The 13,983-nt window shown below is 57.1% G+C and overlaps 1 protein-coding gene across 3 annotated transcripts; it reads left to right on the top strand.

The window, feature by feature from the left end:
* The first annotated feature begins 916 nt into the window (after nucleotides 1–916).
* KLHDC8A (kelch domain containing 8A) lies at nucleotides 917–11,474 on the top strand. Of its 3 annotated transcripts, XR_012375786.1 has the most exons (8): nucleotides 917–1,593; nucleotides 4,292–4,456; nucleotides 4,699–4,914; nucleotides 5,549–5,650; nucleotides 6,533–7,009; nucleotides 7,553–7,703; nucleotides 9,374–9,458; nucleotides 9,843–11,474. XR_012375786.1 is itself a non-coding variant. In XM_025855190.2 (5 exons), exons 1-5 carry the CDS (start codon nucleotides 1,218–1,220, stop codon nucleotides 6,724–6,726), a joined length of 1,053 nt encoding a protein of 350 aa, XP_025710975.1. In that variant the 5' UTR covers nucleotides 917–1,217; the 3' UTR covers nucleotides 6,727–7,460. The 3 variants fall into 3 exon arrangements, 1 of the variants encoding a protein (XP_025710975.1); XR_012375787.1 differs by lacking the exon at nucleotides 7,553–7,703; XM_025855190.2 differs by lacking the exons at nucleotides 7,553–7,703; nucleotides 9,374–9,458; nucleotides 9,843–11,474 and having other exon boundaries at nucleotides 6,533–7,460.
* The last annotated feature ends 2,509 nt before the right edge of the window (nucleotides 11,475–13,983 follow it).

The following is a 13,983-nucleotide window of genomic DNA, read 5'->3' as shown; positions in this document are numbered from 1 at the left end:
TCAGCGGACACGCTATGTTCGGGTGCACGTGTGTCAGGTCTGCGCGTGTCACACCCACGGAACTTGTTTCTATTAGGTTAAACCATTTGATCATACCTCCCCCAAAGCAAAGCTGACTATTGAGCCAGCCTGTCACGAACTGGGTCTGTGTACTGTAGATAAACTGGGTAATTGGACTCTCCGCCTCCTCATCCAAAACAAACACTCACAAACCGCCCACCCCCACTTTGGAGGGAGTCTGGTCCCTGTCATCTGGGTTCCTGGCTCCAGGGCCCCGCCTCCTCTGACCCTGTAGACAAGGTGAGCGGCTCCCGCGGGGCCCTTTCCCTCCCCCGCGGGCGGGCGCTGCCAGCGCTTATGTAAAGAGGTCATGGCCTGCTCCGCCGCGGGGCGCACGCGGCCTCCCGCACAGGTGTGGCGGCTGCGGGTGGGGAGGTGCGCGGAGCAGCCGGGCCTGCCTCCTCCCCGCGGGCGGCTTCGCTTCCCCTTCGCGCTGCTCGTCCCTTCTCCTCGCCTGCATGTGTGACGGCGGCGTGCGGGCTGGGGAAGGACAGCGTGCCCTCTCCCCGGCTCCCCGCCGCCCCGGCGGGGGTGGGGGGCTCCCCGCTCCCGGCTGATGCGCGGTCTGCGCCTGGCCACCGCGCTCCTCGGGCCTGGCTGTGTAAGTGGCTTGGGGGCGGGGGCGGGAGGGCGCGGGCAGGGGGGCGGCGGAGCCCGGAGGTGTTAACTCCTCGCTGCGCCTGGAGGCCCCCCGCCCTGCGCGCGCTCCGCGGGCTTCGGAGCCGCCAGCCCGGAGGGGAGGGTGGGGCGGGGGTGGGGGGAGACACATTGCTGCGGGGCGCGATGCCGCCGCGGGGTGGCGCCCTCGGCCGCCGCGCCTTTCCTTTAAAGTTAGCAAGACCTGGGAGCCGGGAGCCCGGCCGGCCGGCCGCGCGAGGAGGCGAGGGCGCCGGGCCGCGACCGCCCTTGATTCACCCCGTTCCTCCCGCAGGGCCAGGCGCGGACGCCGCCGGACCGTGCAGTCTGGAGGGACTGTGAAGCGCTGGCCGGCGTCGGGGCCCTTGCCCGGGGTCGGGCGGGAGCCGGCGGACGGGAGCCAGATGGAGGCCGCAAGAGGGGGCACCGAGTAGCGGGCGGCTCCCCGGGCTCGCACCTCCCGCGGCGCCCTGGCGCTCCGCGGGCACGGGGGTGCGGCGGGCGGGGCCCCCGGGGCTGCCATGGAGGTGCGTAACGTCAAGGACTTCCAGTGGAAGCGCCTGGCGCCGCTGCCCAGCCGCCGGGTCTACTGCTCCCTGCTGGAGAGCGGGGGGCAGGTCTATGCCATCGGGGGATGTGACGACAACGGCATCCCCATGGACTGCTTTGAGGTCTACTCCCCCGAGGCCGACCAGTGGACCGCCCTGCCCCCCCTGCCCACAGCCCGGGCCGGGGTGGCCGCCATCGCCCTGGGGAAGCGGATCATGGTGATCGGGGGTGTGGGCGCCAGTCAGCTGCCCCTGAAGGTCGTGGAGATGTACAACATCGATGAGGGCAAGTGGAAGAAGAGGAGCGTGCTGCGCGAGGCCGCCATGGGCATTTCTGTCACGGCCAAAGGCGAGTGGGGCCAGGGCTGAGGGAGGGCAGAGAGACGGGAGTGGGGGCTCACGGGGAGAGGGATGGAAACCAACACTGAATGGGGGGTCCACTCTCACAGGCCTGATCCCATTTGATCCCTACAATAGACACTGAAACTGAAGACCCACTGGCCTTATTTTACAGATGGGAAAACAGACACAGCAGGTGAGGTGTCTAGTAATTCCATATGATACCAGAACTCCACTCCCCCAGGCTCCTCCCAGCAAGCTGGGCGGGCCTGGCCAGAGGGGAGAGCTGAAGGTTTAGGGCCATGTCTCCGGAGACCCCTTCATTCAGCAGAATGACGGAGCCTCCCACCCACCCACAACACCTCATCCCCTGACATCTGCCTTTTAGGTACCACCACCTCTAGACACATATTTGGCATCCTGGGGACGTTCCCTGCCTCCTTGTACCATCCCCAGGCCCCACTGGTGGGGCTTTGAGGCCTGAGTCCAAGGCCTTTCCCGCCACCCTCAACCTCCCCCTCTGCCTCCTAATCTGAGATGCTAAGGAATGGAGACTAGAAAGTTCCTGAGGGTGGTGCTCCTGCAGCACCTTGCCCAGGTTTACAGGTCTCGGGGCAAGCATGTGCTGACCACACGGTTATTTGATCTTCAGTTCACTTTCTCAAAGCCCCTTATTTCTTTCTCACTGGGCCTGGTACAGCCCAGAGCACAGAGGGGGCTCCAAAAGCCCTTTTGCTGAAACACGAAGGGTTTTATGGGAAATGGTCCAACAGGAACTAGAAGATCCCAAGTGCAGCTCAGACAGCCCTGGTGGGATACAACCCTCCCTCCATCTCTGGCAAAACCATCCCATTTACCTGTTGGGTCTACTGTAGATCAGACCACCAGTATTTCTTGAGCACCTGCTGTGTCCCTGCAGTTCTAGGTCCCAGGGAGAAAGGACAGAGGCAGAAGACCTGGCCTCTACTTTCAGAAGTCCGGGTCTGACCAATGAAGGCGACCAGTGAGAAACTCTAACCCAGAATCCCTCAGGGCAGTGGCCAGTGGGGCTTCCACGAACTCTGGGTAGGAAGGACAGGAGACCCGGAGGACTGTGGCGGGGGGGGGGGGGGGGGGGGAAGAGAGGGAAAGGGTATTCACTGGTCTCCAGGCCTCAATAAATGTTGCTGGGAGATTAAGAACTAGCACTTATTGAGTCCTTACTATAGGTGCTTTATATATTTTAGCCCCTCTGATCTTCACAACCTGTGTGATGAGGTAAGTGCTATCCTCATTTTAGAGGGATGCCATGTGGGGCCCGAAGAGGTTAAATACCTTGCCCAAGGTCACACAGCTAGTGAGTGATGATGGAGTCTGTGCTCTTCACTGGGGCACTGAATGAATGGGTTCAGCAGTTAGTCTGATAAGCTTTCATAGGCTTGTGTGGCAGGCACTGAAGCAGATGCTGGGGCCACAGACAAACAAACTCAGGCACCCAGGCGACCGTGAAGGGATGAGTAGGAGCTGGCCCAGGAGTCGTGGTGTGGCGTGGACCGAGGGTTCTCAGCTGGAGGTGTGCCTCGGGTGACACAGGGATGGGAGAGGCAGAGTTCGTGTAAGGGAAATCCTCCCAGTATTAGCAGGCCCAATCTCCTGACCTGAGGCTATGGTTGGGATTTTTTTTGTTCCTTTTTCAGTAAGACTAGGGGTAGTACTCAATAGGAGGAAATAGTACTCATCCCTTTAATTCCCTTGAAGAATAAAAGCCTCTTAGAGCCAGAAGCGGTGAAGACTGGCTACTGGGAGATGGAATCCCAGGCAGGGGTGGGTCCCTGGGAAGGAGAGTGGCTTGTGGGGTGGGGGAATAAGGGAAGCTGTGTCTCTGGTGGTAGGCTGCAGGAGGTACTGGGGCGAGGCCCCGGGAAACACGGGAAACACGGATGCCTTGCTCACCCTCTCTGCTACAGTGTCTCAAGGAGGTGCCTTCAGCCTAGAGCTGAAGGCTACCTGCAGCCAAGAGCAACAGGAAATGAGAGAGGATTCGCTTCTTCTCTCAGAATGCCCAGCTTACAGCCCTGGCGGCGTTCCTTAAAGGGGCTAGTCTTCTGTCCTTCAAAGTCTCATCCTCATTCACCCCTAACCCTATCCCATCTAGTGCAGGATGCCTTCTGGAGCCCACAAGCCTCCCAGTGTGTGAAGGGGGATGGCATTCACCCCCATGGGGCTGGCAAACAGAGAAAACCAGCAGCAGGCCAGTGTCCCACAAGGCCAACGACAGCAGGGCTGACCTCATTTCCAAAGGCTCCTGCTGGGTCTGGAGAGTTCCGATCTAAGAGTGCCTAAGCAACAGTCTACTACTGGAGGGCATCGGAGGAATACCCCCTCCTCTTTGGCATCCCCTCTAGCTTCCTACGCGGGAGGAACGTGGAGAGGTCAACACCTGCCAAGGGTTGTCCGGGCCTCCGCCCCAGTCTACCTCGTGCGAGGCTCAGCCAAGGGCTGGACACCAGGGAAGACTAAGGCATGCAGGCCTGACATGGCTTCAGGAAGACCCAGGCTCAACCCGGCAGGGACTTGTCGTGGTTCCATTAACCTCACTCTAGCACAGCAGTGGTTGGGAACCTGGCCTGGACTTGGTGCCGGTGCTCGAGGGGTTAATGGAGCCCGGCCTGGTAGGTGATTACTGTTCACGAGCTGAGCCAGGGGGTGTGTGTGGCCTTTCTCCTTAGATTACCGAGTGTACGCGGCAGGCGGGATGGGCCTAGACCTCCGTCCGCACAACCACCTCCAACACTATGACATGCTCAAGGATATGTGGGTGTCACTAGCACCCATGCCCACCCCGAGATATGCTGCCACCTCCTTCCTCCAAGGCTCCAAGATCTATGTGCTGGGTAAGGACAAGTTATCGGTCCCACATCTTTCTCTCCTTCCCTCCCCGGGGCCCGTTCCCACGGGAAGCAGTGTGTGAGTGCTGAGCATCTCCTCGGTACTAGGGGGTAACCACGATGCCCCACCCCTCAGGGAGCCCCCTATATGGTTGGGTAATAGTCAGAAGGGGAAATCCAGCCCCTTGCCCTCAGGTACTTACATGGCCCCCCCTCCTCCACCCCTCCAACCCCATCCTGGCTCCTAGGGGGACGACAGTCCAAGTATGCAGTCAATGCCTTTGAGGTCTTTGACATCGAGACTCGTTCTTGGACCAAGTTCCCCAACATTCCCTGCAAGCGGGCCTTCTCCAGCTTTGTGACCCTGGATGACCGCCTCTACAGCCTGGGGGGCCTGAGGCAGGGTCGGCTCTACCGGCAGCCCAAGTTCCTCCGGACCATGGACGTGTTCGACATGGAACAAGGTGAGCAGGGCACTGGCCTCTAGCTGCCCACCACCCCTCTGGCTGACTCCCCCCCACCCCACTTTCTCCCCGATCCCATCCACCCTCCCAGGGCTGCTGACCCAGTGGCATGAGCCTTTCAGAGGTCTGGATAGCCCTCACCATTCCGGGCTACTGTTGGGCTCGCTTTCTTCCATCTGGACAGGGCTTCTCTTGGCTGGCTGGTTGCTTGTCTCCAAGCCTTTCCCGTCTATTTTCTTGTCTTACAACATCCTGGCAGGGCCAGGGGAGGGAGGGCTTTTCCTGCTTTTTACCGAAGCAGACACAGAAGGATCCTGACCGCCCCCATGCCTGCTGCCTCTAGTTAGCCTTCTCTCCAGCTCAGAGCCCACGAGAACGGAGGTAGAACGGGGTGATTCGTTGCAGGGGATTACGGTTCCTTGGACTATAGCAAGCCTGGGGGCGGGGAGAGGGGAGAGGCCACAGAGCTGTCATTTCAAACAGCAGGAGGCATAGTTTATGCCCTGAGCACGAAGGGTGGATGGAATGGACTTCTGTCTCAGGTGTGAGCTCAGGGGACTCAGTGTGTATTTGGTGGGGGAGGTCAGCATCTAATTCTCTCTAAATTTATCCTGCCATGATCCGTGGCCCGTAGGGGGCTGGCTGAAGATGGAACGCTCGTTCTTCCTCAAGAAGCGGCGGGCAGACTTTGTGGCCGGCTCTCTGAGCGGACGGGTCATAGTCGCTGGAGGACTCGGTGAGGATGGCGCTTCCAGGCTGTTACTGCGGGTGGGGAGCTTGGTGGACACTTGGCGGTCTGCATGAGCAGGAGAAGGTCCTGGCTGCTTGCATACTGCCTACCTACCCCTTTATCCCAAATAATTCAAAACACTCTCTCCCATGTATCCACAAACGGGCCCCCATGTGCTCTTTCCGTCCTCATACACAGGGGAAACAGAGGCCAAGAGAGCATGCAGGACATTCTGCTCACCGTGGAATGCAGGCTTGCTTGAGCACCGCTCCCTGGGGCCCTCTCCAGGAACACTGGAAACAAAAGTGTAGCAGGGATTAGCCTGGTCCTCTTTCTCTGGCCGGCTCTACTCCCTGGATACCCAGCTCCATCTTGGAATAGGAAAGCAATCTGGTTAGACAAATTTTTGTAATGGATTCAGGATTTGCTGGGTTCCTCCTGGCAGAGAGTAGTGGTGTTTTGAAGGCAGGACCCCAGCTTCAACAGGGCAGAGATACATGGGCAGCAGGGCTTCTAGGCGCCCAGAGTTCACTCAGTGTGGACAGACTCCCACTTCACCCGAGTATGAAAGGAGCTCAATGTGAGCCAGACCTTGGGGACAGCTTTTGAGTAAAAGGCAAAAGAGAGGCAGCAGCAGTATCTAGAAACTTCTGGTAAAAGCAGAGGGTGGAGGAGATGAAAAGAGGGAGAGAAGGCAAGCGGGGCGGAGTGGCTGTCTGACAAGAGCCAAGGCCCAGGGTAGGGAGGGAGCCGTTCTGCAGCCCAGGGACTAAAGTCCCTTGGCTTCCGCTTGTGGGTTCCAGAGGGAGCCAGGGAGGTGGCGGCACTGTGGGGCATGGATCAGTGGCTGGGCTCCTTTGTAAGGTCCGGTTCCCTTGGCACTTTCAGGGAACCAACCCACGGTCCTGGAGACGGCAGAGGCATTCCACCCAGGGAAGAACAAGTGGGAGGTCCTCCCCACCATGCCCACACCCCGCTGTGCCTGCTCCAGCGTTGTCATCAAGAACTGCCTCCTGGCTGTGGGGGGCGTCAACCAGGGTCTGAGCAATGCGGTGGAAGCGCTGTGTGTCTCCGACTGCTAGCTGTCCCTGGGCCCAGCACCTTTGCCCCGGACCAGATCGCTCCACTCTTGGGCAGTTTGGGTGACTCCCCAGGATGCTGGGTCCTGTCAGCAGCTAGTGGGGTCAGGCCCTGGGGCTCTGAGGGACCTCCCTCCACCTCCAAACCGTACCAATCCCAGGAAACCGCAAGAAGACGCGCTGACTCCGCCAGCCTCCACCTGGAGCCCAGCAGAGCTCTGAAGAGACTCCTCCCTTAGTGCTCAGGCAGAGGAAGGCCCAGGAGTACCTGCTACCTCCCCTTCCGGTGAGCTCTGCACCGGCCTCCGGGGTAGGAGGTGGGTAGGGCAGAAGACAGCGGCCACCATTATGAGTCTGGGGAGGATTGGGATGGAAAATGGCGAAGGGCTGCAAGGAGTCCCAAACCCCTCTTCTCTCCCGTGGTCCCCATCCCTCCCCCATTTGGCAGGTCAACCGCGGGCCTGCCCTAGCCCTCGTCTGCTCAGCGAGAACTGGCCTTGGAACAGGGGCCGCTGGGTTGGAAGGGAAGTCAGGTTCAAATGGACCGGTCCAGGTTCTGCTTCCCCGCTCCTCTCCGCACTCGCTTTGTCCTTCTGCCACCCCTCCCTGGCTCTTTTGTCCCCGGCGGCCCCGGAGAGTTTCTGTGCAAAACCTCACGTACACTGTGGCATCAAAGTCCACAAAGGCTGGGTTCGCGGAACTTGGGTTAACAGGAGCAGCACAACGATTAAAATCTATATTCCTATCCTGTCGGGCAGCTGGTGCAGGGGCGGGGTGGACGGGTGTCTTGGTGGGTAGAGGGTACACCAGGAAATGGCCCCTCTGACAGCCTCAGACCAAACAGGGCCCCAGGCGACCGGCTGTCCTTGGCTGTTCCCACTGAGGAGGCTCCATCTCCAAACCACCCCCCGCCGTGTCACCTCGCTCCCAGTACAGCCACATCTCCGCCTTCTCTTCAGCGTGGAGACTCCGCTTCCGGGGTAGGAGAGGGAGTGCTCGTAGGCTGACATCTCCACGTCTGGCCTCAGTTCACTCGGCTCAAGTTCACTCCTGTCTTACCCCAAGTTGAAAGGGGATTGCTCATGGACTTAAAGACTTGAAGCTTGTAGAGCACCTCTTTCTTCTTCTCCTTCTTCTCCTTCTCCTTCTTCTCCTTCTCCTTCTTCTTTTCTTCTTCTTCTTCTTCTTCTTCTTCTTCTTCTTCTTCTTCTTCTTCTTCTTCTTCCTTCTTCTTCTTCTTCTTCTTTTCTCCTCCTCCTCCTCCCTCCTCCCTCTTCCTTCTTCTTCTTCCTTCTTCCTTCTTCTTCCTTCTTCTTCCTTCTTTCTTCTTCTTCTTCCTCTTTGTTCCTCTTTCTCTTCCTCCTCTTCCCCTCCTTCCCCTCCTTCTTCTCCTCATTCTCCTCCTCCTCCTCCTCCAAGATTTTATTGATTTGAGAGCGACAACAAGCGGTGGGGAGGGGCAGAGTGAGAGAAGCAGGCTCCCCGCCCTGAGCAGGGAGCCCGACGTGGGGCTCCATCCCAGGACCCTGGGATCATGACCTGAGCCGAAGGCAGAGGCTTAACCGATAGAGCCACCCAGGCGCCCCTAGAGCACCTCTTTCTGATTCCCAGTTATTTTTAAAAGCTCTGTCAGCACCGGGGATACAAAGAAAAACCTGCCTTGGGAGGGGTTGCAGGGTAGTCAGACAGCACTTACTGCCTGACGGTGTAATTCGTTTTCGAGAAGCAGGAACAGAGAAGAAACGCCTGTCCATGTCTCAGGGCTCAGGGGGAGCCTCCTGGAGGATCCCCTGGGCCTTCAGGACAAGGGGAACCTGGGTCTTCTGGAGCTGGAGGATGGGTGCTGCCCCCTGCTGGCCCAGCCTGGCCTTCCCACCCAGGCTAGAGGCGGCTTGTGGCTGCGGGTGCCCCCTGGTGAGCAGACTGCAGGGGAGGCTTTCCTATTGCTTCTGGACACCCGGATTTTGGGTCTGTTAGTTGCTGAAGTAACTGTTAGAAGAAGGTGCTGGAAGAGCTACAGATCCTCTGAGGGATGGATCAGCATGTTTGGGAAGTCCAGCTCTGGTCTGGCCCCCCAACCCTTCCTCTTCCATTTCTTCACTGTCCCCTTCCACCCTCCCTGAGAAAGGTGTTTACAAGCAGGGGTCCCTCCACCTTTTCCAAGAGAGGCCAAAGCTGTGTGTGTGTGTGTGTGTGTGTGTGTGTGTTGGAGGAGGAGGCTTTCCAAGCACACAAAAGGGTAGCAGATCCGTGGATGGGACTGAAGCATTTTTAAATGGTCAGAACTTCAGGGGTACAGTCAGCCTGAAAAAGGACCTCCCCATTATGAGACTGGGGGACTGCCACCAGAACCCATGGGGGCCACCAAGAGCTGGAGCTGGTGTCTGCTGAGGACTTACCTCTTAGAGGTCCATTCTGGGAAAGACTTTGGGGGCACCTCGCTGAGCTAGGGAAATGGAATTGTCAGCGGTAAGCCACATGGTCTGTACCTCATGGTGCCATGGAGGCCACTCAGGATCTGGGGTGAGATGGCCTGGCTCCAGGCCCTGCTCCCGCCCTCCACCCCCACCCCCAAAGGCTTTCATGTCATAGTCCCTCTCTGGAAATGTCCCTCCCCTCCTCTTTCTCATCTTCATCTTCCAATCTGTAGAACAAGAGCAAGGATCATGCCATCTGAAGTTGCCAAAGCCCTCACTTCATCGGAAGACTGGACACCCGAGGTGACACCTCGAGTTGTAAGTTTTCTAGGCAGTTCAGAGAGAAGTCTGTTTCCCCCCGGCCTCCCTCCCCACTCCACATTGCTGGAGTGAGGACCTCCAGGCTGGCTGCTGGTGGCCTGGCCTACCTGGGCCCTAGCTGGGCCTTCCAGACTCCTCCTCTGGGGTCGACCTTGCAGGGGGAGGTGTGTGGCTGCGCCCTCATGGCGAGGGACTCCTAAGGCCCTACTCACTGTCTCCAGAAGGTGGCCCACCCTGCCCTCCTTATCTGGAGGATGAGAAGGGGATTTGGGGGCACTCTCCCTCCCACTCAACAGAAAGGGAGGCCTGGTCCTAACGCAGCTCACATCCTTAAAAGCAAACATTTGTAAGGGAATAGTAATGTGCAAATCCCTTGCCCAGGCTCCCCTATCCAGATCCAGCGTCTCCATCTATGGGAGAAGGGGACTTGACTGGAGCCACCCTTCCAGATGGGTCTCTGTTCACCTCAGACTTCCACATCCAACACCTGTGGGAAGCAGGCTCAGCCCTGGTGACAAATGAACAACCCACCTTCGTTCTTCTCACCCACATCCCCCTCAGGCTGGCCCCTCCCCGATTCCCATGGCCACCACCTGGGTTCACACCCTCATCCTCCTTCCTGCCACATGACGGCCTCCCCACAATGCTACCCCCCCAGCCCTGTCCTCCAGCCCCCCCTTTCACATCGCCGTTAGGGCTCCTGCGCTGGGGAAATCTTTCTCATCTCCGAATCCAACTGTCCTTGCAGAGCTTAGCATCCCCAGCAGCTCGCCCTACCCTTCAGGTGATTCCCAGCCTCAGTCTGGGCCTCTGAGGCCCTTGGCACAGGTCCCGCCTCCCCGCCTCCCCTCCTTGCCTCTGCCCAGGGTTCCTGCCCCTTGTGTACCTGGTGAATGCAGCCAGCGCCCCCACACATCACCCCCAGACACTAAACTTTGTAGGTTCTCCTTGGGACCATGACAGTGCCATTCGCCCTTGGAGGCTCAGAGCATCACAGAGGGCTGGGCACGCAGTGTCTAAATGTGTAACAAATAACTGATGGAATAAATGTGTAGCAAACAACTGAGTTGAATGAAGCCAGAAATCAAGGAGCCAAGAGACAGCAGTAACATTGAGAGTAACCTTTACAATGGCCCCTCTTCCTCGGCTTCCGTCTACAGCCTGTGGCTGGCACAAAGCATCAGATTCAGGAAATCAGCAGTATTTCAAATCCCCTCGCTTAGGGATCGGGTCCCGTCTCCCTTCGCAGCAGGCTCTGACGGGAGGAGTAGATCAGGATCGGGCTTCTCATAAGCTGTGGGGGACAAGCCAGCCTATTAATCCGGGCTTGTGATAACAACCCCCAGCACCAGACTGTGCTGGTGTCATTCGGGGCCAAGAGAAATGCTGGCTCCTGCCTTCCCTTACCAAGGGTCAGGAGCTGGTGACCGGCTCAAGAATGTGCTTTGTTTGGGGTTTACATTCCAGGAGCAGCTTGGGAGGCCAAGGGCTCAGGTTGCCAGTGGGAGCCAGACACGGGGTAGGGAGGTGGCACCGGGCAGACCTTACCCCCTCCTCCCTCCCGGGCACACCTCCTAGCCCCGCCCTGCCTGGTCCTCTCCGGACCACCCTCACAAGGGCGGGGGTGGGGTGGGGGCGGCTGTGGACGCAGGGCCAGGAGGAAGAACACACTCAGCCCCTTCAAGGGAGCGGCATTTAAGTGGAGTATGGAGTACTAAGCTCTGAGCCACCACCATAAGTGCCCCGCTGCTGAGGAGCCTTTAACAGTGTACAAAGAGCTTCTGTGTTCAGGGTCTCTTTTGACCAATTACAAACTGAGATGTAGGGAAACTGAATCATCTGCCCCAGGTCACCTGGCCAACCGGGGAGAGAGCCAGGTGTAGAACCCCATCCTCTGACTGCCTTTCTGGGGCTCATGTACCCCTTGCCTCATGGACATCGACAGCCTCTGTACCCCAGGATCCAACCTAACCAAGGCCCTGACTTCACAGGGTTAGTGAAGGATCAATAAAATAGTGGATGTGAAAGAGTTGACCCTGTAAAAATGAGGACTTATTTTTATTTTTTTAAAAAGATTTTATTTAATTATTTGACAGAGAGTATAAGCAGGGGGAGCAGCAGAGGCAGAGGGAGAAGCAGGCTCCCCGCTGAGCAGGGAGCCCAGTGTGGGGCTCGATCCCAGGACCCTGGGATCATGATCTGAGCTGAAGGCAGCCGCTTGACTGAGCCACCCAGGTGCCCCTTATTTTTATTTCTTACGTCCCATTTCAGTCCATCACCCTGTCCGATGACTAAGGCAACAGCACAGCAGAATTAGTGGAAAGTACCTGGTGACTGGGTGCCCAGGAGATGAATCCCATGAAAACTTTCACCCCAGTCCTAAGCATAGGTGCCCCCGCTTCCGCCTGCAAACCCCGCAGCTATGGGAGTTACCCAGGCTCAGAGACTGAGAAACGGACATGGGAATGAGGGGCAGAAAAAGAGAAAGACCTTTTGGTTTTGCCACCAACAACAGGGTAAGAGGACCCTTTCCAAAACTCCATCTAGAAGCCCCGCACTAAATCTACACAAACAGCCGCTCAATCCACCTCCCAACCCTCAAGAATATCCTTGTTCTGGAGCAAACCAGCGCTGAGAGTCATGCACGGCTCCTTCCTCTTCTCCCCCCAAGTCAGGCTCCTCTCTCCCTCCCCAGCACAGAGCTCTAACCTTGGGCAGTTTCAATGCTTATCTCAACAGTCCTGTGTCCCAGATCAGATCTGCTGTAGCTCAGGGAGTCTGATAAGCCCCTTGGTGTCACAGTGCGTGCACATGCACGTGGGTCTCTGCCAGAATTGGGGGGAGGGGATTGAGAGTACCAGAGCTCAGCAAAACCCCAAGCAGACATAGGAAATCATCAATCTGACCACTTCACATCTTGTTTCATCCCACAGAAAGCCCACAAGGCAGTCATGAGGCACGTTTCAGGTCGAGTAAACTATGACATCGAGAGGCATAGTTTATTTGAGACTCTGGGCAAATCAAGTATCCCCTCTAAGCTGAAGAATGAGGGCTAAGGGAGCTGTTTCTGAAGCCAGATGGCCTGGGCTCCCGTCTGGCTCCATTACTTGCCAGGTCTATGACACTACAGTTCTTGGATCTCTGTGTCTCAGTTTCGTCATCCTTGCAATGGGGATAATCATATGCCGGCACCCACGTCCCAGAGTTGTGGCGAGGATGGAATTCATGTATACAGTGGCTGGCACGCAGCGTAGAAGACAAGAATTCTTGTCCGCAGAGTTGCCAAGAGATGCGAGAGAGTCATAGTCACTCAGCGGCAAGGCAGAGCAGAACCTGAGCCTGGGTTGTAGATTCCTGAGCCAAAACATCATTCCAGTCTGGGGCTGGGAAAGGGAATGGAGCCCCTGAATGTCTTGTAGCGATGGAATCACCTGCCAGCTGGGCAAAAGAATGGGAGTGATGGAGATTTCCAATTCGTCCTTTCTTAGATATGGCACAGGAGTCCCAGAAGAGTTGAAATGAAACTCAGAGTTGGTTTATCCAAATCTCTTTTTAAAGACGAGGAAACTTTCCCAGGAGAGAAAGTCCTTGGCCATGACCCAAGTGGTGTGTTGGTGGTTAAAAGAGGAGCTGGAACCCAGGACCTCTGACTCTTCATCTGCCCGAGCTCTCCCTGGCACCCCAGGCAGGAGACAGGCAAACTTTCTGTTTTGGGGAGAAGAGCTAGGGTCATGTCCCTCCCAGGCCTAACCTGTGAATAAGATTCGATTTCCTGTTGTAATCGAGAGCATTTCAGTGTTTGCTGCACACGATTCCCCCAAATTCCTGGTAAGGTTTACAGAATTTAGATTGTAAGCAGCTCATTAGTTCCAGCTTGTATTTCCAGAGCCCATTTGGGTGCTACAAAGCAATAGCATCCTTAGGAGCTCGAGCTGTGATGTTGGACCCACAGGGTTAGCCTCTCAGCTCTGTCCCAGTCAGGGCTGGGTGGTCTTGGACAGGACACTGCATCTAAGACAGTTAGAACCAGGGCTGGCTCAATATATGTTAGATATTGTTATACTTATTATCGTCATTGCTCAGTACATATTTGTTGAATGAATGAATGAGTGAACGAATGAACGAATGAACGAACGAACGAACGGAGTGATTGGCTCATTGAAGGAATAATTACCTAAGCAAAGCTTGTGGTTCCCAGCTTTGGGCATCCCATAGGGCTTGCTAGGCTTGAGTTGGTCAGTAGAGAGCAGCATCGAGTCAGGCATCCTAACTTGCCAGCCAGTTCCAGAATTGAAAACCCTCTCTCTGGACTCCCACCTCCTAAACTTGGAGGGCCACTTCTAACTCACAGGTTCCTATCCAGACAATTCCACCAGCTCCTGAGAGGGGAAGGGCAGCCCCTTCAAGGCCATATTGTCCACCACCTGGGGGTGGACTGAGAGCTGTAACCCATCCTCAGGGCTCCAGGGAAAGGGAATGTAATTGTTAGGGTCTCCGGCTGGAAGGGCCCTCCAGCCTGCAG

The sequence above is a fragment of the Callorhinus ursinus genome, unplaced genomic scaffold (assembly GCF_003265705.2).
Source record: "Callorhinus ursinus isolate GAN/ISIS: 27379988/994484 unplaced genomic scaffold, GSC_fseal_2.0 scaffold57, whole genome shotgun sequence".
Taxonomy (NCBI): Eukaryota; Metazoa; Chordata; class Mammalia; order Carnivora; family Otariidae; genus Callorhinus; species Callorhinus ursinus.
The sequence above is the reverse complement of the archived record's forward strand: the minus strand, read 5'-3'. Positions and strand labels throughout refer to the sequence as shown.

What these genes read in the sequence shown, in the direction of transcription:
- KLHDC8A (XM_025855190.2), top strand. Translation starts at nt 1,218, where the DNA reads ATGGAGGTGCGTAACGTCAAGGACTTCCAGTGGAAGCGCCTGGCGCCG. An exon ending in CTCCAAGATCTATGTGCTGG is followed by an intron (nt 4,457 to 4,698) that starts GTAAGGACAAGT and finishes CCTGGCTCCTAG; the next exon opens with GGGGACGACAGTCCAAGTAT. An exon ending in CGTGTTCGACATGGAACAAG is followed by an intron (nt 4,915 to 5,548) that starts GTGAGCAGGGCA and finishes CGTGGCCCGTAG; the next exon opens with GGGGCTGGCTGAAGATGGAA.